Consider the following 26774-nt stretch of genomic DNA (forward strand, 5'->3'; position numbering starts at 1 on the left):
GAGGAAAGAAAGAACAAGAGGAGAGGAAGAAAAGGAGAAATAAATAAGAAAAAGAAAAAAGAAGAAAAAGAAGAGGAGAAGAAGAAAGGAATAGAAATAGATTCTATTTTCTCTTCTTCTCCACTATTCCTTTCTTCTTCTCCTCTTTTTCTTCTTCTTTTTTTTCTTCGATCTTCTCCTCTAGCTATTCCTTTTTTCGAGGGTTCTATAGGGTCGAGGGATTGAGGGATCGAGGGTCGAGGGTTCCAGGATCGTCTAGGGGTCGAGGGTTCCAGGGTCGTCGAGGGTTCGAGGGGTCGAGGATCGCCGAGGGGTCGAGAGAGGTTTCCTAGTGTCAAAGTATTGAAGAAATCCATGGCTTCATCATTAGCCGGAAGTAACCAGGGCATGACGAAGTCCTCCAAAGTTATTTTGGAATGGTGTCCCGGATAGGATAATTTGCCTTTTTGTATGAATTTCAGCAAAGGCCTTCCAAATAACGATATTTGGAAGGTTCTTGCTGAACTTTGTACCAAAAAGCGAATTATCTTATCTGGGACTCCGTTCCAAAATAATTTTGGAGAGCTTCGTACCATCATGCACCTGTTACTTTCGCCTAATGATGAAGACATGGTTTTGTTGAATCCTTTGACACTAGGCAACCTCCCGACCCCTCGGCGATTCTCTCGAACATGAGAGGAAGAAGAGGATAAAAAAAGAAGAGGAAGAAGAAAAAAAGAGGAGAAGAAAGAATAGAGGAGTTCTTCTCCTCTATTCTTTCTTCTCCTCTTTTTTTTCTTCTTCTTCCTCTTTTTTTTATCAGGAACGAGGGTCATCGAGGGTCGCCGAGCGGTAGAGGAGAAACCCTAAATAGGAAGTATCGTCGGTGTGAGATACATGTATCGTCGGTGTCGGACACTACATCCACGTCCCACAAGTGGCGCGGGCTTCGACGCCCACGTCACTTGTGGGACGTGGATGTAGTGTCCGACACCGACGGCCACATGTATCTCACACCGATGATACTTGCTATTTAGGGTTTCCTCTCCCGTTCGGCGACCCTGACCTCGACGACCCTCGTTTCCGATAAAATAAAGAGGAAGAAGAAGAAAAAAAAGAGAAGAAGAGAAGAAGAAGAAAAAAAAAGACCTCTTTTTTTTATCGGAAACGAGGGTCGTCGAGGGTCAGGGTCGCCGAACGGTAGAGGAAACCCTAAATAGCAAGTATCATCGGTGTGAGATACATGTGGCCGTCGGTGTCGGACACTACATCCACGTCCCACAAGTGGCGCGGGCTTCGACGCCCACGTCACTTGTGGGACGTGGATGTAGTGTCCGACGCCCGCGCCACTTGTGGGACGTGGATATAGTGTCCGACACCGACGGCCACATGTATCTCACACCCACGATACTTGCTATTTAGGGTTTCCTCTATCGCTCGGTGACCCTCGACGACCCTCGTTCCCGATAAAAAAAAGAGGAAGAAGAAGAAAAAAAAGAGGAGAAGAAGGAATAGAGGAGTTCTTACTCCTCTATTCCTTCTTCTCCTCTTTTTTTTCTTCTTCCTCTTCTTTTTTTATCTTTGGAGCGTTGTCGAGGCCACCCCAAACCCTAGAGAAGCAGTGTCGAGGCCACCCCAAACCCTAGAGAAGCAGCGTCGAGGCCACCCCAAACCCTAGAGAAGCAGCGTCGAGGCCACTAATTAATATTAGTTCTATGTTTTTGCCACTAATATATCCATCTGTCATGTTTGAATAATAATTGCCATGTTGTCAATATTTGTAGAAACTATGGACACCGCCCGAGACAAAGTACAAGAAGAGTTGTTGGGGGACATAATCGCACGAGGAAGTGATGCCATCTGCTCGTTGTTTCTCAATGACACCGATGGTCTGGAAGCAGCTGGCTATGATTATGATGGCTCTGGTGACCTAATGCCGGTGCAAGAAGGAGACCGTGAGGACGGCTCCGGTGACCCAATGCCGGTGCAAGAAGGAGACCGTGGTGACGTCTCCGGTGACCGAACCGAGCCCGGCCAGGTATATATATTAGTTAAGCTTCTGCTGACTAGCTAATTGATGCATTCATTGTTTTGGTATGTACACATATTAATTAAGTCTTTGTTCTTTTTTCTAGCCCTCCGGATCGAGCACAACTTCAGTAAAGAGACGAGGCCCGAAGAAAAAGTTGAGCTCGGATGAAAAATTTGAGATCATAGCAATCGCGCCCAACGGCCAACCGATTGAACCCCTCCGGACAAAAAGCGCATTTATTGCTCAGTGCGGGGTTTTGGTTAGGGACAAGATCCCGATCAGCATCCAGCAATGGTTTAAGCCGGCTACAGAACACCCTGAGGTGTCTTATGTCAATGACTAGATCATTGATGGCGCGCGTTGCCGCGCCCGTCCATTTTTACAATGAAAAGGTAGGCATTGCCACAATTGCGTAAACTGAGCCATAACATGGTATTTGTCAATAAACAGAAGAATAGTTTTATTTCGTCTGTAGTGGTACAGGGTCATATTAGTAATGAAATTGTAGATCAGGATTGATAGGGGTTCCAGATTTTAGGATTGGAAGAATATGTATTGGAAGATTGGTATTCAACTTGGAGCATGAACGCTGAGACAAGGTTTAGAGTAGAATACCACTACAAAAATAATCATGGCTAACATAGATTGCTTCCATACTCGGTCCAGAAACCAATCTTTTGCTCTTAACTAACCAAGAAAAACATATAGCCTTATCAATTGTAAACTTCTATTTTTTTCATACAAATTATAAGAATATTGTCAAACACATAACTATAGCAAAATCAGCAGAAAATAATAAAGAAATGATATGTTGGAAAAAAATAGGTGGCATTACATGTAGTGTCTTATCACTCGCTATGCACAAGTCATGAAAGCCATATATTGTAAATTTGTAACACAAGAATTCTTCTAAGCTTCTTACTTAGGATCAACATTCAACTTAAGACCATGTTTGTGGGGATATATATGAACAAAGCCTGACATACCACATAGTCACATACATGAGCATGCATGATTGACTTGAGAATTTCTAAGATTTTTGTTGAGCTTCTTGCCACAAGAATGTTTCTTGATAATATTGTCTGTATGTAGAACTGCTCATCTTGGGCTAGGTATGAGAAAAGTCCTTGATACAGAAGCATACATGATCTGGGTCTTCTCACCAACCACCTTGTCTCCTTTATCCAACTTTTTCACAAGAACAGCAAAAAATAACCAAAAATATTTAAAACAATTACACAACTCAGGAGCTCAATCCTCGCATATTTCATTCATTCTAATTATATTATTTAAAAAATCTGCAAAGCACTCACTTCTTGTTTCGGAATAGGCACACTACGACAATAAAATAACTCTGTCGTCTTTTCTACTCAAGAAAGCCAAGCCATTCTGATGTTAAGTTCCATGAACAACTTTGGGCGTTGGCCTTACCTAAATGATACCTAGAAATAAACCACAAGGAAACAAAAGTGAATTCCCAAGTCCAAAGCCATAATCATATTTAAGAAAGGAGATGGCCGTATATGGCGGATCCTATGAATAAGTTATTATCGTTTTCAACACCCGATGATTAATGCTTAAAGATTTGAAACGCATAATGATTTTCAGATCATGACAAATGCAACTTATTGGTGAAAGGTAATGTGATGTGAGGAAAGGTATACCGGCAAACCTTCTGTCAATTATTGCAAAATGAACAACGCCTTGTTTTGTTGCATTATAAACCTTGCTGCAAACTTTGTACCATCACAATATTATGCTACATAAATCAACAGTTAAATGCTTGCTCTATCTAGTCTGATATATATGCAGCAATATATTATGCTAAGTGTCTGCAGTCCTGACAAGAATATGTTGTGACCATACAACCTTACTTTCAGAAGTGTGCATACAAATCCAATGTGAATTGGGGTAGTGCTAATAAATAAAACAAACCAAAATCGTATTTCTAGAGAAGCTAAGAAATTTACTGATGTAGATACATACTTTCTCGTGTCTGGAGATTTCCTGTAAAAGGAAAATAAAGGGTATGTGTGATTGTTGTGGTGCATTAATTAACACGGTCAGGCTTAGTTTTACATTACATACCATTTGGGTAAAGATTTAATTCGAGGGCAATAGATATCATATACATATCTAGTAGCATCAATCATGGGCGCACATGCTTGGATATTAAGATGATACTGTATATGTGAGAACATGGAAACTAACCTGGTCAACGGACATTGCAAATCGTGTGCTCTAGGATTCCAATACCTCAACTGAGATCTAAGAGCACCTGTAGAAATTTTAAAGAGTCGGAACCCAATGGTATGGTCTTTTTTGCAAATCTGCCTTAGCCCTTAGATCCCCAAACCAACATACCAGAACCAGCATCCTGTGGAGGATTGGAAGGGAAAAAATAGTGTCAATAAGAAAGGATCTAACCGTGGCCACCTGTCCACCTCATCACCACTCATGGCAGCCTCCACCGGCAAGGGATCTGCCTGTCCCTCCCGCATAACACCTTCATCTCATCCACCTGGGATGTGACCGATTCACCAAATCTTCCACGACGAAGGCAGGGAAGGATGCATGTGATGCCCGTAAAAAAGAGGATGTGACGGTCTGGCCATCACACCTCCATCGTGGCTGATTCGCATTGCTGGGAGGATGTGATTCGCCGTACCTCCGTCTTGGCCTGATCTGCATCACTGGGAGGGGTGTGGTTCGCCATCGTCGCCGCTAACCTCGCCATCGCCGGTGGGGCTAGGCTAGGGCTGGAGTGCAAAAGGAAGAGGAGTTGCGAGTGGGGCAGCGTGGAAAGCCTGTTCATGACGCTGAGATGGGCTGCCGGTGAGGCCCAACCAACCATATAGCTCCAATTTTTCTTCCAGAGTAGCGTCCACTTAAGACAGTTGGTCGAGTGAGGAACATCATGGCGCTAACGGCAGATTAGACGACCAGATAAGACCCAGGCACGTAATCGAACGGTTTAGAACGCTGATAGCCTGAGATTGCTCCGATAGTGCCCAGTTATAATATATCTAAATATGCAGAAAAATGATCTTTGGACTGAGCTGAAGTCAAATTTCACCCTACCGCCAGAGGATAATCCAGAGAAGCCAGTTAAAGAGCAATTAATCAAGTCTTTTGCTCTTAAGAGGATGGCAGAACTATTCAGGAGGTGGAAGAAAGAGCTGAATAAGTTTGTCGAAAATAATGAGACACCAGAATTCAAGGGCAGATATGAGAAGATCAGAGATCACGGGCCCGCATTTGTGGCCCACAAGACATCGAAAAAGAGTAAGAAGATGTCGGCGACAAACAAGCAAAATGCTGCGAAGAAGAAGCATCACCATCGCACGGGGTCAGGTGGCTACCTCGTAGCCCGGCCTAAGTGGGCCAAGACTGAGAATGATCTGGTTGATAAAGGGATCGAACCAGAGACAATTAATTGGCCAGACCGTTGCCGGGCTTGGTTCTTCAGGGCTGGCGGAACCTTGGACCCTGTAATAGGGAAGTGCATTTGGACGAACGATCAAATGGACATACCAGTCAGGAAGCTTCAACACTATATCGAAGCAGCGCAGCAAGGGACGTTCTTTCCAGACAGAGAGAACGACGAGCTCACAATGGCCCTCGGGAATCCTGAGCACTCTGGACGGACACGAGGCACGCCAGGCTCCATTCTGTGGAAGGTTGGGTTTCCGGACGCAGGCGGTTACAAATCCCATGAGAGGAGGAAAAAAGTGCAGCAGACCCAAATGCAGGCGCTACAAGCAAGGGTACAAGCGATAGAGGAACGAGAAGCAAATCGCAGCAAACGTACTGCCGAAGCTTCCCCCGAAGCTACCCCGCCATCTCAGCGGAGAAGCAGTGTGGCTTCCACCGAGCTGCTTCAGCCGGAGCATGCCTTGACGGCTCCTGCCAGCTATCTCGTGGATGCTATCACGGAGTCTCAAAATTGCCACCTTATGACGCAATGGATGAATTTGAAGGTCAAGGCGGCTGTTGGCTCTGTTTATCCTACTGAACCCGGCGCAACTTTTCACTGCCGGCCGATTCTAGAAGGATATGCTAGGGTGATGGTGGATGAAATAACGGAGGGATTTGAGAACCTCCAGCTTGACCACCCTACCGGTGAAGGGGAGACTAGGCTGGGGTCTGCTCTGAAGACTCCATGCCTATGGCGGAAGGAGCTCATCAACCTTCCGAACTGGACGCCTCCGCCTCTTCCTCCTCCTCCGGCAAGTCAGGGCACTCTGCCTCCTCCACCGCCTCCTCCTCCGGCGAGTCAGGGCACTCCGCCTCCTCCACCGCCTCCTCCTCCAGCGAGTGACGATCAGGGCACTCGACCGGCTCCTTCTCCAGCGCGTGGCGGCACTCTGCCTCCTTCTCCGCCTGCGCCGACGCGCCCGAGCAGCCAGCCTCCTCCTTCTCCGCCTCGTCAGCAAGGGCGGAAGAGACCTGCCGCCGCTCCGGCTGCTCCGGCGCGTCGTAGTCCTTCTCCTCCGCCTCGTAAGCAAGTAAAGAAGACAACCGCTCCGTCTGCTCGGCCGGCGTCTAGCAGTACAACCAGAGGCGGGAGGACATACAGATTCGGTCCTTCTCTGAAGACTCTAGAGAAGTTACCATACGAGAGGACCCCGGAGGAGAACGCCGAGATCGCACGAACCGAAGTGGATGACTGGTTTCAAGGGTTTAAAGCAAAGAGACATCCACTTCCGGAGGAGAAGGTAGATCCGGTGAAAGCGAAGCGCACTCTGGCTGCCCTGACAAAACCACCCAAGTCTCCGTCGAAAGGAAATTATGAGTGCATTATTGGAAAGGAATTTGCCGAAGCAGAGCGGTTGGGAAGTACTATAGTAGCATGTTCCGCGCATCTACTAGTGATTCAAGCGCTAGTTTCATCAATACCATTTGGCATTCTTGCTTATCAGTTTGATTGACCTTTATTTCTTGTAAAGTGGTTGTGGCAGGAACAAGGGAATGATTTCTGTGGATACTACGTTTGCGAGTCCATCCGCCACACGACCTGTGAGCGGGGCTACACTGACGAACAATATGAAGTACGTAAATAACAACATTCACAATTTTATTTTATTACCATCATTTGTGTTGAGTTTCATTCATTCATATATATGTATTGACCCCCTTCTTTAAATTAGATGTTTCGGAAGCGGGATGAACTCCTAGCACCAGCTCGCATGCGAGCAATTCAAGAGGAATTGGCAGCATTCTTTCTTGACCACGTGATCGCTGAAGACGGGGAATACTATGTGGACCCTGAGTCCGTATGATTATATTTGTAAGAGATAATTATTGTATATATGTAGCCGGTAGTGTCAGATAGATATACGAGAACTTGTTGTTCGACCAATTTCTCGGAGAAGGAGAGGTGGTCGATATCACTTCTCTCTGTATGCATATATGTTCATGACGATCTTTTATTTCCTTCGTTTGCTTACTAGCTAGCTAGCGTGTCTAGTCCTCTCTATACGTATGTATACTACGTAGCGTCGACCAAGCACGGACATAAGAAAGGACACTTCTCTCTATTAATTATAGCTAGCTAACACAATATATGAAACACCTAAATTAACCCCCCAAAACCCCCAAACACCCCCCCCTTCAAAAAAAACAAAAACTCCAGCCACAGAAATGCTGACGTGTGGATGCCTATTGGTCCCGGTTGGTGCCATCAACCGGGACTAAAGGGTCTCCTGCCTGGGCTCCGCGCACAGGCCACATGGAGGCCCATCTGTCCCGGTTTTGGATTGAACCGGGATTAAAGGGACAGGGCATTAGTACCGACCCTTTAGTCTCGATTCCAGAATCGGGACAAAAGACCCTTACGAACCGGGACAATAGGCCCTTTTTCTACCAATGCAATGGAAGGAGCGAAAAAAACTAAGCGATTGAGCGAAGCAAGGAGCTTCGTGCCGGCCCATCTGAGCGCTATGAAGCAATACGATAGTTTCCACGTGGAATAGGAGTTCGCAAGGGGCTCACACAACCATCACTGGCTCATGCCGAGACTAAAACATGTAGGACACCATGCACCGAACAAATTCGCTCTCCTTTTAGAACAAACACCGTCTCCAACAGCGGCCTAGTACGACATATAAAAAAAGCCAAAACATAACTAAAACCCAAGCCAACGCGGATAAAACCAAACCAAAACAACCAACCACAAGAACTTGCTAGAGAAAAAAAATGTTAACCCCACAAGTGAAGCAAATTATTTACTTTTTATATATACTTGTTGTATTGTCGTATGACTGTTTCTATAAATTATTGCATCCCATGTCCCTGTATCCCTATCACCGTACCGATGTCGCCGTATCGGTGCTTCGTAGGTATGAACCACTTCGGTGTTGTATCATACATTTTTTATCATTTAGAGTTCACCCCACCTCAAATTTTATCCGTCCTCCGCTACTGCATCCAGAGCAAGCCTTTAAATCAAGTAAATCTAGGCTGATGTGCTGATGTATCACTTTTGGGGCTCTATTGATATAAACATAACACATCATTTTATAGCTATCATTTTCAAACATATTGTCCGATATGGACCGAAATATCGATCAACATGGCCGATATCTGGCCCGATATGTCCACCGATATAGAACGATATGTATATGACAACAATTCTTTATTGTAAAGCAGTAAAATAAGATTATGCATTTACAACTTCATTAGATATTATCAAAATCATCCACAATGTTTCGTACAAATGCATATATAGTATTGTTTTTAATCATAGAGTAAGCATTTTGTGAATCTTTCCTTAATAGATTCCTAATCAACAATTTAATAAACTAGGAATCTAAAAGTGTTATGTTAAAGCATTGACATCATACATTTTGTTTTACTAAAAATAAATGTTTTGAACAAGAATAATGAAAAAAACTAGACATGTTTTCTCTGATATATCAACATATCGTCCGATATATCACCCGATATCCGACATTCGATGTGTCGAAGCCAAACCGACACGAACCTGATATCCGATATTTTGAAGCTTGATCCAGAGCAATAGGTCTAAAGTTGAGGCTGCTGCCATAGTACCCTTTCTCATCTTGCATATACATGGTCCACATGTTAACTAACCAACTGGACAAGATGAACTAACGATGCAGTCCTGTGTACTAGTGTATAATTTCCATGTCTTGGGGTCAAAGAATTCAAGGACGCCATTAGCCTTGGAAAAAAAGGGCATGGCTAGTGGATGTGAGTCACGTGACTTCCCTTGACAAACTAGCAAGCATGTCACGTACAATCCATGACTTCGTTAGACTTCTTTCGGCCGTGGCATGCTTGTGCTTGTTGGACCAAGTCGATTTAGTCGGCCATAGACGACCACGCAAGTTGCGCGCATGCTCTAGCTATTCCCGTGCACGTACGTAGGCCGCCAGAGTGATCACGTCCTCGTCTCATCAACAGCCTGCTTCTCCTCCTTTGCCTCAAGCATATATAGCAGCAGCGGAGCAGCCTCTTCCGCTCAGCTGTGCGAACTGCTGCAACGATGTTCCTCAAGCTTCGTGTCATGCTCGTCTCCGTGCTCTTACTTTGTTACGGAACCTGCTCGGCCGCGGGCGTTTCATCTCGTGATGACACCCTGAACGATGGCCGGCGCAACATCACCGACGGCCAGACGCTCGTCTCGGCTGGTGGCGCCTTCACCCTAGGGTTCTTCTCACCGGGCGACCCCAACAGGAGGTACGTCGGGATATGGTTCTCCGCGTCCACGGACGCCGTGGTCTGGGTGGCCAACCGCGACAGCCCGCTCAACGACACCGCCGGCGTGCTGGAGATCGACGGGGCAGGCAGGTTTCTCCTGCTCGACGGCTCCGGCCGGACCGCGTGGTCCTCCTTAAACACGACGACCGGTGGCGCTACTTCTTCTTCGTTGTCCGCGGAGGCGCGGCTGCTCGAGTCCGGCAACCTAGTGGTGGTGCGCGACGACGACGAAGAAGAAGGCGCCGTGCTGTGGCAGTCGTTCGACCACCCGTCCAACACCCTGATCGCCGGCATGCGGCTGGGCAGGAACCCGCAGACGGGCGCCGAGTGGTCCCTCAGGTCTTGGCGCTCCCCGGACGACCCGGCGACGGGGGACTGCCGGCGCGCCATGGACACTCGGGGGCTGCCGGACTGCGTGTCGTGGCGCGGCGACGTCAAGAAGTACCGCACGGGGCCGTGGAACGGGCTGTGGTTCAGCGGCGTCCCGGAGATGGCGTCCTACTCGGACATGTTCACGAACCAGGTGGTGGTCCGGCCCGACGAGGTGGCCTACGTGTTCAACGCCACGGCGGCGGCGCCCTTCTCGCGGCTGGTGCTGAGCGAGGCCGGCGTGATCCAGCGGCTGGCGTGGGACGGCGGCAGCCGGGTGTGGAACGTGTTCGCGCAGGCGCCGAGGGACGTGTGCGATGACTACGCCAAGTGCGGCGCCTTCGGGCTGTGCAACGTCAACACGGCGGCCACGCTCTTCTGCGGGTGCGTGCAGGGGTACGTGCCCGTGTCCCCCGCGCACTGGTCCATGAGGGAGGCCGCCGCCGGCTGCCGGAGGAACGTGCCCCTGCAGTGCCGCGACGGCGGCGCCACCACGGACGGGTTCGTGGTGGTGTCTGGCGTGAAGCTCCCTGACACTGACAATGCGACGGTGGACGTCGGGGCGACGCTGGAGGGATGCAGGGCGAGGTGCCTGGCCAACTGCTCCTGCGTGGCCTTCGCCGCCGCCGACATCAGAGGAGGCGGCGGTGGCAGTGGCTGCGTCATCTGGGTCGGGGACATCGTCGACGTCCGGTACGTCGACAAAGGCCAGGATCTCTATGTGAGGCTGGCAAAATCCGAACTAGCAGGTACGTGCAGTTTGGACTTTGGATGGATCATGTTGCCCAATGGATTAATCTGTGATATCTCTTGTTGAAATTTAGTTGGTCATGTATAACTGTTTATTTTCTTTCTGAAATTTATTTCTTCAGCTGCTAATAAGAAGAGATGGGGTATGTTGAAGATCTTGCTACCAGTCACAGCATGTCTGCTTGTACTGATGTGCATCTGCCTTGTTTGGTTATGCAAGTTCAGAGGTAGAATTTCAGGATGCAACATTGTTGTGGCACTTATGAGAAGAGGTAATATCACAGGTGGTGCTTAAACTTGCCACCGATGTTCACCTTAGTGCCTGAAGTTGAAAAATACATCGAACTGGTTTCAAAACTTGGCACGAGCGTGCAAATACAGTGCTAATCCTATTAGTAGATGTTTTTACACTGACGTAGCACCGTAGTTCGCTTAGCATGCACAGACAACCTCGCCCTAGCAAACTGGAACTACTGGCCAATACGCCGTTTTCTCGTGCCTGTTAATGAAAACAGATCCTTTTTTAGAATAATGAAAACATTTCCTATTTTGTTAGATAAAGAGACGCGTTCGTTGGTTTTAATAACCTGCTGCAGTGCAAGCCTGTTTGCGCATGTTAGTTTGATTTTAGAAATTTGTTAAAAAAAGTTTGTAAATTATAATCACAGTAATAAAAATACATTTCAAATATTTGTGCTTCAATTTTTTTATAAATACATATAAATTAAATAACTAAAATGTTCATGTAATTTAAAAAATATTCAGCTATTTACATGTGATTTATAGTTAAAGCTTTTAGTGAATAAATTTTCTAAATTGTTTAGTATATGCAAAAATAATTATAAAAAACTTAATTTTTTGAGTAAATTCCAAAAGTTATGCATGCTTGGCTTATGCTTAAATGAAAAAAAGTTATAGGTAGAAACAATTTTATTAATATTCACATGTGTATAACTTTGTTTTTTTGCGAGAAACATGTGTTTAACTTTCATCGTGTCATATATTCATATTTTTTTATAATTAAAATATAGTTGGGATTGAATATTTTTTATAAACTGAAATTTTAAATTTTGCATATTTATGAACATTTTACATTATTGAAAATTCTTAAACAATATGAATCGTAAAAATGTACATGTAACTATTAAAAGGTTTATGTAGTTAAAATAATACTTCTGAATTGTAGTATAGAAAATATTTATATAATTCTAAATTGTGCGTCCATTTTTATAATCAGAAATACCATTTTATTTATAGGATACGTTTAAAACAAATATGTGAATATTTTTATTACTGTGATTATAATTTACAAACTTTTTTACAAATTTCTAAATGAAACTAACATGCGCAAACTGGGCTTCACTGCTGAGCCGATTAAAACCCACATACGTGTCTCTTTATCTAAAAAACAGGAAATGTTTTCATTATTCTAAGAAAAAGGATCTGTTTTCATTAACAGGCACGACAAAACGTATGGCATACTGGCCAATAGTTCCAGTTTGCTAGGGCGAGGTTGTCTATGCATGCTAAGCAAACTATGGTGCCACGTCAGCGTAAAATCGTTTATTATTAGGATTAGCACTGTATTTGCACGCTCGCGTCAAATTTTGAAACCAGTTCGGTGTATTTTTTAACTTCAAGCACTAAAGTGAATATCGGTGGCAAGTTTAAGCACCACCTGTGATATTACCTCTTATGAGAACTACTGACAAACAATATTTCAACTCTTCTTGTTAGGCAACCGTCGAAACAAGGATGTCCAGGCAAAGTCGATCCTAGGAGGAGCTTCAAACCAACTAATTGGTGATGAAAATATCGAGCTTCCATTGATTAGCTTTAGAGATATTGTTACCGCCACAAATGATTTCTCGAACGAGAACATGCTCGGACAAGGAGGCTTTGGGAAGGTTTACAAGGTAACAAAATAAGCTCACCCAGCAGCATGTATAACATAAAAACAATCTTGTTGACCTTAATAATGATAAAAATGTCTGTAGGGAATCTTGGAAGATGAAAAAGAAGTCGCTATCAAAAGGCTCAGTAAGAGTTCTGGACAAGGAGCGGAGGAATTCAGAAATGAAGTTGTTCTAATTGCCAAGTTGCAGCATAGGAACCTTGTCAGGCTTCTTGGTTATTGTATTCATGAAGATGAGAGGCTGCTGATTTACGAGTACTTACCAAACAAAAGCTTGGATGTCTTCATTTTTGGTACGTTCAGATTTCCGTGTTGATAAAAGCTAACACATTATTTAACAGAGCTTAGCTGCATACTTATAACAACGTTGTGTGCTGTTTTGCTAGACGCTGCAAGTAAGTATGTCCTTGATTGGCCAACAAGGTTTCAAATAATCAAAGGGGTAGCTAGAGGACTTCTTTATCTCCACCAAGACTCAAGGCTGACCATAATTCATAGAGACCTTAAATCAAGCAACATCTTGTTAGATGTGGATATGAGCCCAAAGATATCCGATTTCGGTATGGCAAGAATCTTTGGTCGTGACCAACAAGAAGCAAATACTAACCGAGTTGTTGGGACATAGTGAGTAATTCGTGCAAGATATTTATTTCGTTAAATTTTTCTATTACTTAAAGTTATTGTTGAATTGTGACGCAGTGGTTACATGTCTCCTGAATATGCGATGGATGGCGCCTTCTCTGTCAAGTCCGATACTTACAGCTTTGGTGTTCTACTCTTGGAGATCATAAGTGGTCTGAAGATTAGCTTACCTCACCTCTCAGAATTTCCAAACCTCTTAGCTTATGTAAGTACAATTTAATGCGAATTTGTGCACACTTCTGATGGAATTAGTAATTTATAGGAATTTGATTCAATTGATTCAGGCATGGAACTTATGGAATGATGGGAAGCCAATGGATATGGTTCACTCTTCCATTGCTGATAACTGTTCACCAACTGAAGTTCTACGGTGTATTCATATAGGCCTCTTATGTGTGCAAGATAATCCTTACAATAGGCCACTCATGTCATCAGTTGTGTTCATGTTAGAGAATGAAACCACGGAACTTTCAACCCCAAGACAACCCGTGTATTTTGCATACAGGAACTCTGAAGCAAAAGAAACAGGGGAAAATACCAGCAGCTCAATGAATAACATGAGTGTCACGATGTTCGAAGGGCGGTAGATACTCCGTAATTTAATGTGTAAACCATTTCCCTTTTTTCAGTCATGTACTTCACTGTAAGATTTCAGTCATGTACTTAACTGTAAGCTTTTACAATATAAGAGAAAGGAGATTGTTCGGTCGAAGCAATGTTACTGAGGTTACGTTTGCTGCAATACCGGCAGAAAAATGCTTTTAGTTGAAAATTCTGCACACGGTTAATCTTTGACATCCAACACTCGATGCTTTCTTTATCTCCATCAAGGTTCAGGAGTCACAATAATTCACAGGGATCTCAAGGCAAGCGGTATGATAGACACAAAAGTAACTCCTAGAATTTCAGATTTGGTACGACACTAATTTTGAAATAGAGTTTGGATATGGAAATATTTGACTCAGAAGATGTTTTCCTGCTATATCCAAATTTAGTTGGAGTTTGTTTCTTTTCCTCCGACGTGTACTTGGCTCCGACCCTTTAACGGCAGTAGGTTGACGCAACTACCGACTATGCACTCCGTTTCTCCATGATTACTACCTCACGCTCTCCATCTATAACCCTCGCCTCCAGAAAACAGATTTCCTCACGTTCGACGGTGAGAGCAACCATCAACCCTTGCTGACCAGATACAGTATGTTCTTCCTCGGCCAATGCACACAGGAGTCCAACAAAGACCTTGTTGGCATCGTACCACATCATCGGTATCGCCGCCTTATGGTACGACCACCTTGAGGAAAAGATGGGATGACCGTCATGGGAGATCTTTCGGCAGCTCAAGTTTTTGTGTGTGTTATGGTGCTTATTTTTTGTTTGCTAAATTAGAAATATTGTTCACCTTGATCAATAAAATGTTCATACGTGTCTACACATGGAACAATTTATACTATCATTTGTTTTGTTCGTGCTACTCTCTCCATCCCAAGCAATAAGATGCGCACATATCCCAATATTAATGTTTGACCACAATTTAGACAACTCAAATGTGGGCTTCATGTGACAAAAATTATACCATTGAATTCGTATTCAAAAGAAGTTTTCAATGGTATATTTTTTAAGTCAAAAAATATATATTAATGGTCTACTTTAGGTTCGAAGTTGGACTTTGAAATGTGTGCACACCTTATTCATTGGAATGGGAGGGAATACCATTAGTTTGTTCGCTTACTATAGAAATTGTTCAGCTCAAAATTGGTACCAAATTGTGAGAATTTAGCAAAATACTGTCAAAGAACTCATGCGTGTTGAATTTTTGTTTACTCCCGTTTTGACAGTGTACTCTTGATTTGAAAGAAAGAAAGAAAGGAACAAGAGGGAAAAAGGAAAGTGGGATCCCTAGTCCGTTGCATATTGGGCTAACATTTTGCTCAACATCACTTGAGGAGTATTAATATAGTTTTTGTACGGATGAATGCTGTTTAGATGTGCGATGAACAACTTTTGTATACACGAAAATTTTCAAATATGTGATTATCATTTATTTTTCATATGCATGAACACTTACATGTAGGTGCCTGAATATTTTTTTAAATACATGAATATTTTTGTACATAAAAACTTTTTAAACAAGAGATGAACATTTACATTCAGATTTAAAAAATGCCCAACTCATGTTAATTTTTTATATACATATGAAGATTTACATTCAGTTTTTAATTTATTCGTAATATATAAAACTTTAAATATTAAAAACATTTTAAAACAATATTCAATAATATATTTTTTAACAAAACTTCTGAAAAAATTAAGCTTAGTGGGCTACACTCTTGAGCCGGCTCATATAGAACTCCATGTTTGTTTGCCTGCCTAGGGGTCTCTCGTGGGTGCTTACGTAGCAAAAGCCCAAAATTGGCCGAAGGGAGGCCCGTTGAGCGCTCTCAAATACATATAATGGAAAAGGTGCGGCGTCGCTCAGTTCAATCAACCATGCCGGCCAGCTCCAGCGCTGAAGGCGGCGGCCGCCGGCAGGATGTCATCGTGGTCACCACGATGGGTAAAGGGGCTTCAAGTCTTAGAGCAGCACAGGACATGTCTACATGTAGCCTAGGGACTGAAAAGAGACCTAATTACTCCATCCGTCCCATAATGTAAGACATTTTTTTAACACTACACTAGTATCAAAAAAACATCTTACATTATGAGACAACAGGGGAAGTAGATAGCAACGAGAGACACAAAGTACAAACTTTGGTTAGACATTTAATTTCTTATTTGGTCTGCATCCGGCGTTCGGTCGTGCATCTAGGCTCTGCTCCGCCTATGCGCACTGTTTCCTTACATAACTACCATTTCATGGCCAGGTTGACATTAAATTTGTGTACTATCATAAGCATGTGGACTGTCTTTGATAAATTTGACAGGGAGCTTACAAGAAAATTATGTAAACAAGGGCCAAGAGTGAGACCTTCAGTTACACATTAGAATTAGATGGCCGCTCCATCAAGTAGACTGCAAGTAAAATCATTGTTCGCCAGCTCTATTTTGTCTGCCTTGACAACAGCACTTAGTTGAAGGGGTGCAAAGCTCCGATCAGGCCCATAGAAATGAGGAAAGTAGTTACAGCCATCAGCTGCCTCATAAATTAAGCCATCTGCAATCTAAGATACACATGGATAGTAAGGTGTACATGTAAATGCTGTTGCATCAATAGGTGGCAATTTATGCATGTGTCCTAACACCCGTATAGATAAGTACACTAACCATAGTAAATATAGATCTAAAGATATAAAAAATTGGTAATTTCCTCAATAGCTACAATAAATTGATAGGAGAAGAAATAAAATGGATGTTTAAAGATTAATACCTTGGCAGTGTCAATTTGTAGCAGGTATAGATCATTTTGCCCACGGAAATAATTCTTTAGTGTCATCTTCACCTACACCAAGTCAAAGATTAAATAAACTTGACTTTTGAGAAGGACTAACGCGCGCGCGCACACACACACACACGCACACACCAGTGCTCAACAGATATTACAATACCAGAACATGTGACAGTTCAAGAAAGTGAATGGTTGATGGCCCTTTTATCCAGTTAGTCCAGGATGCTAGGTCATGCTCATTGGGAGACGGTCTGCACATCTCCTTTTGGACTGATCAGTGGATTTCATCTGGGTGGTTTGCTTTCTTGTTTCCATCCCATTTTTCTTTTGCCATCGATCGCTTTGTTTGGCCACCTCGCAATTTAGTGGGTATCAGGACATTAAGTTGCACCCTGACCTGTCCACACCTGCTGCTGCTGAACTAGATAGACTGCACCAAATTATCTGTGACATTCAAGTGGTGGACCACAATTCTGAGAGTGATCTGAGATTGGGATGGTTAAATTGCAAACCGCCCTGTACTGCTTTCTTCTACAGGCTACTCACAACGCGTGCTGTCTTTTGGTCTCCTGCTAAATACATTTGGTGCTCTGTGATCCCAAAGAAATATCCTGTGTTTCTTTGGCTTGCTTTCAGAGCAAGATTGAATACACATGAAAATATGACAGGAGTTGGAGGAATATTCAGTACTGTTTCTGTGACTGTTGTCCCGATGTTGAGTCAATTAACCATATCATCCTGTGATGCAAGCTGACGCATGATCTTTGCACAGATTTGGGTCTCCTACCACTGGCTGAATCCTTGGTCTCCGTTCTTTCTTTCATGCAGACTGCCAGGCCTGATGACCCTCATTGGCACATGATCTTCACGGCCCGCACGGTGCAACTCTGGGAGGTCCGCAACAAACAGATTAGTGATCATATTTTCATCCCTCAGGCTGTCTCCCGGCAACAGAAAGCGAGCATGGCCAAGCTATGGAGCAACAGAATTGAGAACCATTCTCTGAAGGATTTCTTGGTTTCTTCTGCAGAGTGTTCGGCCCTACCTTGTAGCGTTCCTAAAATGACCATTCTCCCCTTTCTGTTTCCTCGCTTTATTTATGTTGCTTTGTAACTTGTTTTGAACCCCAGACTTCGTCCTGTTTGGAATATATAAGGTAGAATGAGGCCTACCTTCTTATCCCCGATTTTTTTTAAAAAAAAGAGCCTAAAAACACATCGTTTCCAATTTAATTTCTCAATAGAAGAAATTTGCCGGATTTTATGTTATTTTGGTACAATATGCTATACTGTTAATGGTCTTTTGAACGCCATTGATCCACATCTCGTTCCATGAATCACTCTTCAACTGCTTGCTAGTGTATTACGGATCATTAGAAATTAGTACTTGGTAGTACCAAACTAGTGTATTACGGATCATTAGAAAAGACATCCACTACAGTATGGACTACTGTATTTGGCATAACCAGAGGAATAAGCCCCAGATCTGGACGAGGCTAAGAACCCGAAGCTCTGCGACACCCCACCCAGGAAATCAACAGGAGAAGAAGGGTTCGCAATTCCAGATCAACAAAAGCAATGAAATCATACAGGAAATGGCACCTCCCAGCAGCATATACACTCATGAGTCCATGGTCAATCCCCATGTCCAAATCAAGCAATACAGGGGGGATCTACTGACAGAACAATATATCTACACTAGAATCTGAAGCAGAGTGCACATCTGACAGAGCCGAGAGATCTGGACTTCTGGAGGGGAGAGGACGGGGGTAAAAGACGGAAGGAATCGAAGAGATTGTGGGGGTACCTGGGCGAGGTCGCTGAGGTGGAAGCAGCCGGTGGAGCGGTCGAGGTCGCCGCCGAGGGTGCCGCCGGTGCGCTGAAGCTCCGCCCACTCACCCCCCGTGCTGATCCGGTACACGAACGCTGGTAGCGGCGGCGGCGGCGTTGCCATTGCGGTGGCCCGCTAACAACTGTGTTGTCCAAAGCGAAGTAAGTGGGCCGTACGTGTCTGGCAGTAAAAATAAGCTGAAGCAGAGGAATAGCACTACCAAACGTCACCGGCGATGCCCACCGCGCCATCGTTTTCCTCCGCTGTCTCAAAACTCCACGCGAGATGACACTCACTCTCCACCATGAAGCAGCTCCTTCCTCTCAGCCCTGTCCTCCGCCTACCGCCTACCACCACCATTGCAGCTCCTTCCCGTACCCAAAAAGGGGTGAATCTTCCAAGAAAATGTATGTTAAAAAACTGTCATCTCATAAACAACTAAACATATCACCAAAACATTTGCAAATGTCACCCCTCTTGACGAACATTCACCAAGTAAGGGTGTTTGTAGATAAAGCAATGATCAAAATACAAGCTGATAGAAACACACGCACACACCCAAGGCAAGATAAAAGAGTGCTGTGATACAACAACACTAACTCATAACTTCAAGCAAACAAAGATGTACAATAAGCATCAACCATGAAGGAGCCACCATGAAGAGACGATGCATGACGCGCCGAGACATGAGCTCCAAGACGAGGCCTTCAAGAAGGGCACGACATTAAAACGCCACCACCGGCTGATCAAAGGATCAAGATTTTCACCCAGAGATGCCCCAAAGGACAGAGAGTAACCGTGAAAGACAGGGCCATGCCATAGATATACGGGGACCAGGGGCAAGACAAGAACAAGGGGCCCTTCTTGAAACACAAAAGCTCAAATTAAATATCCAATGCATAGCATAGATTGATTATCTTTGGACTCTTAATAAGACTGACAGTACAACTATTTATCGATCAAGAGAACTGTATCATGATAGTAATGAAACAATACAGCTCGACAAAAGATTGATTTCTTAATTGTCCATGGAGATATTTTTTTTCTGCACAACACATGACCATGTCGAAACTGGTTGCTACATAAAACATTTGTGTTACCATGAGTTATAAAACTAAGGCGAAGTATCGAGTGAAAACTGATTTTCAGTGAAAATCTGGAAACTTGCCGTGTGAGCCATTAGATCTACAAAGAACGGCACAGATCAAAGGTGGGAATTCTAACCGGCCACTTAAACATCAATTAGCAGAAACCCCCTCTTATCTCGATGATTAGCAGATTACTTGGTCGTATCCAACCTAACTCGCCCCGTACCATGGTGCTGCTGCCGCGGTGAATGCCATAGAGGTAGGCGGGCATAGCTGACGGGGCTCCCAACTGCGGCGACGCAGCCGCGCACCGTGCCGAAGCTCTCCTCGGCGAGGAGCGCAGTCCCGAGAAGCCGAGTCAAGGGACGCGCTGGCGAGGGTGCCCGTGGCGTCGGCCCAGGGAGCCTCCCTCACCGACGATGTGGACCTTGCGGCAAGGGATTGGGACTGCGTAGGAGGCGAAGAGCTCGCCGGCGCAGCCCCGGAGGTGAAGTAGAGCGACACAGCCACGCATCGCTAACAGCACCTCTGAGCTCCACGCGACGCCGTAACGGTGGCCGTGACCTGCAGTGTAGGTTGCGTGAAGCACATCGGCGTCCGGATGTGGCAACCTCGAAGGGCAACTCGACAGCCGCGGGTTACCCCCACGCTACGTCGTTCTCTGAAGAATTGTACACTGATTTTGCAGTTCTCTGAAGAATTGTCCAGCACAAACTCTGTTCTCTGAAGTATTTTACCTGGATATGTTGAAGCTTGTGCACGGAAAGTTGTTGTTCAGTTGGTGCTGGAGCACACCCGCAAAAAGAAAAAGTTAGTGCTGAAGCTGTGCAATTAAAAAATAGGTACTGGAGTTGTGCAACTTCCCTGTAGTTTTTGAATACAAAAATCCTACACTTACGGACTACAAGCCATGGACTGCTCTTACGGACAGACGTGTCCACCCCACGCTGAACTTTCCCCCCTAATTTCCAGCGGGGGGGCCCAACGTGACCCAATACGGTAAGGCCACCGTCAGCCTGTAATTATAATCCGTGATTTTCATTCTGTAACTGTAGCAAAGCTCTTTTGAATGTGATTGTTCGCTGGTCATCGACAAACTGAAAATACTTGAAGCTTCTCTCTGCAAATGGTGCCATGAGAGCTCAGGGAGATCAATGTGATGTGTGGCCGTTCATGTTTATACTATGAAGATCAAAACATGCAGATTCCCTCAAAGAATTACTAATTTCGAAGGACTTAGCAATTGATCCCTTTTGGGATTCCACTACCAGACAAATAATTTCTTGAAGACATGCCACTAAATAAGCTGCATGAAAATGGTGAATACAAGGGTCAAGAGCACCTGGAAACGAAATGATGGATGTAGATGACTTGATCCGTATGCCACAGTAATCAGCACGAACAAAAATACAACGCCATGAGGTGAATAAACTTTCTCCCTTCTCTAGTCTCCAGCCTGAGCACTCTCCCACGTTCGGATCCAATGAAGAGCAGAAGAAGACCCATGTAGATTTGGTGGATGTGCGCTGTGGAATCCTGCGCAGAGCTATTTATCAATGAATCTCTGAATTAAGGAACATAATTACTGGAAAGAACTTCTGGGAGGCACCGTCCTAGAGTCCTTGGTCCGTCTTTGTCCGTCTCACCCCTCCTCGGTGGCTCCAAGTAGTTCTTCTTGGTTCATCTCTAGTTTGCTTGGTTGTCGTCCGAAAGGTGTGTCGGTGCCCGGTACCTTTATATCTTGCCTTGGGTGTGTGCTGTGTGTCGTGGTGGGTGTGTTTGTATCGGTTCGCTCGGATGTATGCGGTGATGTTTGCTTTATAATATAAAGGGGGCAACCCTTTTTCGGTAAAGAAAAACGTCTACCCTCTCGGTCTCTCTTCAAAGTCTAGGGAACGAGCAGAGCATTGAGAAGGAAGGAGAGCCGATCAGGGAATTCATGCCATTCTTTTGCGGGTGGAATTCACGCCATTAAATGGCCGGCCACGACACTGGAATCGGAGAGGCACGGTAGGGATTGCCGACTGCGTTGGGCCTGCGACTGGGGAAGCAAAGGAGTCGCGGGTCAAGTGCGGAAAGAGTGCGATCGATTCCTTGGGTGGTTGGGCCTTAATTTTTTTCGTGTATATTTTGGGCATCCTGCAAGAATACTACTTGGCCCAGGGCCCCTGCCTCCCCGGGGCCCAGGGCGGGCGCCCCGTTTTCCCGGCCTATGGGCCGAGCCTAGGCTGGGCCTGGTGACAGAGCCTTCAAGAAGGGTAGGATGCCCATGGATGTCGCCGCCGTCGGTCTGGCCAAAGCTAGACATGGATTTCCCTCCGGCAAGCACACTCTACCTTCGAACAGGGTGCGGCCAATCGCCGATCTACCGTACCACCGCCATGAAACGGCCAACCCCAACCTCCACGCCGCCCACACGACCATAGAAGCACCCGAGCCACACATTCTAAGAGTTGTGTGTCCAGAGTGTGCTTGCAACTAAGACAACAAATGAAAGATAGGCTTCACAGTTGCGTGGCAAGATGCAGTTGTAATTAGGACAAAAAATGATCAGACCCTCACTAAATAGGATGTACTTGTAATTGAGATAAAAATGGATCGGCCTCAGTTGAGTATTGAGATATGGACTTGCACAGAGACTACAAAGGTTGATGAATTTCATACAAATAAATAAATAATAAAAAGGGGAAAGAAAATAAAGAAAAAGGAAATGGAAAAGTAGAAACTAAAAAAACGTGTCGCTTGCTACGAACGAAAAGTGAACGGGAAAGAGAATTGAGAGTGGCAAAATTGCAACGACCAGTGCCGTACCCGTTTTTGGAGCTCCTATACGACGCTTTAGGCGCCTGTTCTAGAACCTGGCGCTCACGCAGCCACTGCCGTGGCCAGCCCAACAAGCGCTGCTAGTGGCTCACTCGGCCACACAGCGACTTCGTTTGCACTGTTATCTAAAGAAAAACTACATGCGCACCGGTCAACTGCTGGCCCATCAATCGTTCATCACCAGTTGACTTTTAAAAATAATGGATCTAAAAAAAGATCAAAAAATCCAAAAAGATTCATGATTTTGAAAAAATATATTAGGAGTTTGAAAAAAATTCATGATTCAAAAATTTCAAGGAATTCAAAAAAAGTTCCTGGAAGATCGCAAATTTGGAAAAAAGTTCATCAAAATTTGAAAAACGCTCATGAATTCAAACTTTTTTATATTTTTTGGAAAAAAATGAATTTGAAAAAAATCATTGATTTTAAAAAGAAGTTCATCAATTTTGAAAAATAAATCACAATTTGAAAAAAGTTCATCAATTTTAGAAAACAAAATCATGAATTCGAAAAGAAGTTCGCGCATTTAGTAAAAAGAAAACATAAAAAGAAAAAGGAAAAAAGAAAAAGAAAAAGGAAAAACCTGAACAAAACCGTTACAAGAAAAAAAATTGAATGAAACCATTCCAAGAAAAAGAAAGAAGAATGATGAAAAGAAGGAAAATATTGTAGGTCACAATAGGTGAGTTGGCTGGGTGGACTTGCAACTGAAGAGAAAAAAGAGATTGGGCTTGCAACTGAAAATATTGCAACTGAATGTCAATAATGGACTTGCAACTGAGGCTCATTATGAAATTTTAAAAGTTGGTGAATTTCAAAAAAATAGAGGAAAAATATAATAGTATCAAAAAATAGAAAATTATTGGTTGGTACGTGTTTATGCAATTTCTTCACCATGTATTGACTTTAAAATAGGAATTACAGCAAAAAGGAATATCAGAATGCCCCCCCCCCCCCATGCACATGCACACACAACACAGCAAAAAAATATGAGTTGCCCTAAACAAAAAGCAAAAATATATATGAGTGGTTGTGTAGAAGGGGTGAGTCGCTTCGTATTTCACAATTGATCCTCTTTCCACTTCCGACCCACAAAGAAAAATATCACACACTACAAACATAGAAAACGAAATCACTAATTAAGGAGTACTCGTTGCAAAGAACACTCCACTTTCCCAGGTCGCGACAAGTGGCGCACATGCAGCGCGCCACTTGTCGCAACCTGGGAGTTTTCCCTTTTTTCGTAGATCTATTTATTCAAAACGTTTTATCTCTTAAACCGTGCGTCCAAATCTCGAACCGTTTTCACCATTGGATTCCTCGCGTCGAGATCTCCAAAACTAAATCCCATGTTGATAGGTTTTGACGAACTTTTTTTCACGAAAAAAACCGGACGAAAAAACCGAACCGGGAGCACGGTTTTTTCCCTTTCCGAAAGCGGCATGCCCGTGCCTCTCGCGAAATCATAACTGTGCCTCTTGTGAAAGCAAAACCGTGACTCTCGTGAAAGGAAAAAAATAGAAAAAGCGTTTTTTCGTTTCCGAGAGGCACAGCCGTGACTCTCGCGAAGGCACAACCGTGCCTCTCGCGAAAGCAAAACCGTGACTCTCGCGAAAGAAAAAAAACAGAAAATGTGTATTTTTCCTTTCCTAGAGGCACGGCCGTGATTTTCGCGAAAGCACAACCATGCCTCTCGCGGAAGCAAAACCGTGACTCTCACGAAAGAAAAAAAAACAGAAAACGGGTTTTGTTTTTTCCTTTCCTAGAGGCACGGTCGTGACTTTCGCGAAAGCACAACCGTGCCTCTCGCGGAAGCAAAACCGTGACTCTCAGGAAAGAAAAAAAAACAGAAAACGCGTTTTGTTTTTCCCTTTTTCGAGAGGCACGGCCGTGACTCTCGCAAAAGCACAACAGTGCCGCTCGCGGAAGCAAAACCGTGACTCTCGCGAAAGAAAAAAAACAGAAAACGCGTTTTTTTTCCGTTTCCGAAAGGCACGGCCGTGACTCTCGCTAAAGCACAACCGTGCCTCTCGCGGAAGAAAAACTGTAACTTTCGCGAAAGGAAAATAAAAGAAAACACGTTTTTTTCGTGCAAAATTTTTTTTTTGAAATTTTTTTGATCGAAAAGCTAAGAAAGACTGGGGCAAAACCAAAACGTCAAAAAACCCGAAAAAATCCGTTTAAAAAGCCAAAAACGCATGCGTAAAAATAAAAAAAATCCGAAGGGAGCGTCCAGAGCGCGACATGTGGCGAATGGCTGAGAGCGCGCCAAGTGGCGCTGATCGTTGCGAGGCTCCCGAAGGAGCGCTCGTTAACTAGTTGCTCCCCATAGAAAAGACAACCCATAACCCAGCTAAAGCCCACGACAAGGGAACTAAAAATCCAACACAACCCAGCAGGTTCTCACGAGCGTGGCTGTGCGGGGGATTGACAACGAAGCCACACGACAAAGAGAGCGACACGAATCTTGGCGTTTTACATCGTGTAATTGAGCAGTTAGATGTGGCATATGTAATTCTCATCTAGATGTGATTTAGCAAAACTATTTTTGCAATGAACATGGACACATTTTTTAGGAAGTGTGTGCCACTGAATATGCTTAGGATGGTAGAAGGGTTAGAATACAAAAGCACATCACAAGTTCAACGCTAGCAACTAAAATGCAAAATTTATGGTAGAGGTTTTTGATTGGTGGTGTTGACATTTCTACTACTCCATTCAAGCCCATCTTCTAGAGAACCAGGTTGGCAGGGAAGGTGAGAAAGGTGACAAAGTTTGATGGTCAAATATTGGTTGCTTTATATTTGGCATTTTGTGCAAAAGGTGGCATTTATGGTTTATGAAAAAAGAATATACCATGGAACAAATATTTTAGTTGATTTTATCAAGGTATAGATGGAGTAATCTCTCTGATTTTTGTGGCCTTTTTCATAGCAACAGATAGGGTAGTTGCTTCGTAATATGGCAAAACAGGATAATTGCCAAATGGTGAAAGGAGTGGCTTTTCACCAAAGGAGTAAGTGTCAACCTCTTGAATGCTTGTTGGTATAAGTTCTTGAATTAAGTAGGCGGGGTTAGTGACCAACTGACCAACAACAAGCCAAGAATTTAAGGGGAGCATCCAAAAACATGTGGAGCTAAAAATATGGTGGAGTGAGTAGACAAGGATGATCCACTATTCAATTTAACCCGATATTTTTACTAGAGGTCAAGTATAGTAGTAGAAATATCTCCACAAATTTTCATGAATTTCTCAGCTCAAATGTGCAGGAAAGGTAATTACTTTTAATTAAAAAATATTGCATTGGAGATAGCATCTTTTTTTGCAAATCTAGATTTTATATGCATTGAATAACTACTGTGATTCTTTTTGTATAATCTTGCAAGCAAAGTAGATGAGGGTTCCTTTGTAAAGCCAAGGCTAGGGTTTAATATTTCAATAAATTAGAATAGGATTGTTGGATGGCTATGATCAAGGTAGGCGAGACCAAGGACATTCGGATGGAATGAGAATATTTCCTATGATGAAAACGTAAAGATGCCATGTTCGATATTGTCATCCATCTTAACCAAGAACAAAATAAATTCAACAAAAAAATATGAAGGGAAAACAGGACAAAAATCGCAAACCTGATTACACAGCTTCTCGTCTTCTACGGAGGTCAGAAGGTTTCCATTTTGGTTCTAGCCTCTCTTTCTAGCTGCATGGATTCCATACCTGTTGTAGTGTTCCTTGCCGGTGTGCAGGCATCATTGATCAGGGCTCCATACCTGTTGGTGGGCCATGCAGTACGGGGTTTTGCTCGGTTTTCCCTTAATTAACCAACTGGTGTTAGCTTATTAACCGGTCAATTCTACTCCCTCTTGATGAATAGGAAAAGCCTCTACCAGTTGCTCAGAAAAAACGCATGGCTCCGTATGCGACCACCCGCCACCGGCTCTGATGATATCAAAGCAATGCATTATCCCCTGCTGCGACGAGCGCGTGATCATGAGGTTTCCCGGTCACCCTCTCAAGCTGCCACTCTAGTCCAGTTTGAATTGTTAGGGAGTAGTAACGATTTTCTTTAGGCGTACCTAGAGCAGCGTTTAAGTCTATGAGACTTGTTGGCCTGCTCTCGTCAAACCATCAGTACTAGTCAAGGTCCCTGAAAAGGGCTGTTCACATTGCCGTCTCTGTTGATTAGTCTCGAATCCGGACTTTGCCACTTTGATAATCTTCAAATCCTTCGAGATGCC

At 44.1% G+C, this 26774-nt stretch overlaps 2 protein-coding genes across 4 annotated transcripts; one reads left to right on the forward strand and one right to left on the reverse strand.

Moving 5' to 3' along the window:
- Positions 1-9483: 9483 nt before the first annotated feature.
- On the forward strand, positions 9484-14124 carry LOC123186460 (receptor-like serine/threonine-protein kinase SD1-8). Of its 2 annotated transcripts, none has more exons than XM_044598223.1 (7): positions 9484-10854; positions 10978-11127; positions 12593-12771; positions 12853-13063; positions 13157-13394; positions 13470-13617; positions 13697-14124. In XM_044598223.1, exons 1-7 carry the CDS (start codon positions 9522-9524, stop codon positions 13997-13999), a joined length of 2562 nt encoding a protein of 853 aa, XP_044454158.1. In that variant the 5' UTR covers positions 9484-9521; the 3' UTR covers positions 14000-14124. The 2 variants fall into 2 exon arrangements, with proteins under 2 accessions (XP_044454158.1, XP_044454159.1); XM_044598224.1 differs by having other exon boundaries at positions 10978-11082.
- A 2019-nt stretch (positions 14125-16143) lies between these two features.
- On the reverse strand, positions 16144-18978 carry LOC123190902 (uncharacterized). 2 transcript variants are annotated; one of them, XM_044603628.1, is made up of 4 exons: positions 18845-18978; positions 18601-18766; positions 16777-16848; positions 16144-16570 (listed from the first exon to the last, which is right to left on the reverse strand). In XM_044603628.1, exons 2-4 carry the CDS (start codon positions 18745-18747, stop codon positions 16397-16399), a joined length of 393 nt encoding a protein of 130 aa, XP_044459563.1. In that variant the 5' UTR covers positions 18748-18766; positions 18845-18978; the 3' UTR covers positions 16144-16396. The 2 variants fall into 2 exon arrangements, with proteins under 2 accessions (XP_044459563.1, XP_044459562.1); XM_044603627.1 differs by lacking the exon at positions 18845-18978 and having other exon boundaries at positions 18601-18812.
- Positions 18979-26774: the final 7796 nt, after the last annotated feature.

The sequence above is a fragment of the Triticum aestivum genome, chromosome 2A (assembly GCF_018294505.1).
Source record: "Triticum aestivum cultivar Chinese Spring chromosome 2A, IWGSC CS RefSeq v2.1, whole genome shotgun sequence".
NCBI lineage: Eukaryota > Viridiplantae > Streptophyta > Magnoliopsida > Poales > Poaceae > Triticum > Triticum aestivum.

Excerpts from the sequence above, each read along its gene's own strand:
- LOC123186460 (XM_044598223.1), top strand. The coding sequence starts at position 9,522 with ATGTTCCTCAAGCTTCGTGTCATGCTCGTCTCCGTGCTCTTACTTTGT. Across the intron at positions 11,128-12,592 it reads TGTGGCACTTATGAGAAGAG|GCAACCGTCGAAACAAGGAT; the intron begins GTAATATCACAG and ends TCTTCTTGTTAG. Across the intron at positions 12,772-12,852 it reads GCTTTGGGAAGGTTTACAAG|GGAATCTTGGAAGATGAAAA; the intron begins GTAACAAAATAA and ends AAATGTCTGTAG.
- LOC123190902 (XM_044603628.1), bottom strand. The coding sequence starts at position 18,747 with ATGGCAACGCCGCCGCCGCCGCTACCAGCGTTCGTGTACCGGATCAGC. Across the intron at positions 16,849-18,600 it reads ACCTCAGCGACCTCGCCCAG|GTGAAGATGACACTAAAGAA; the intron begins GTACCCCCACAA and ends GACTTGGTGTAG. Across the intron at positions 16,571-16,776 it reads TACAAATTGACACTGCCAAG|ATTGCAGATGGCTTAATTTA; the intron begins GTATTAATCTTT and ends TGTGTATCTTAG.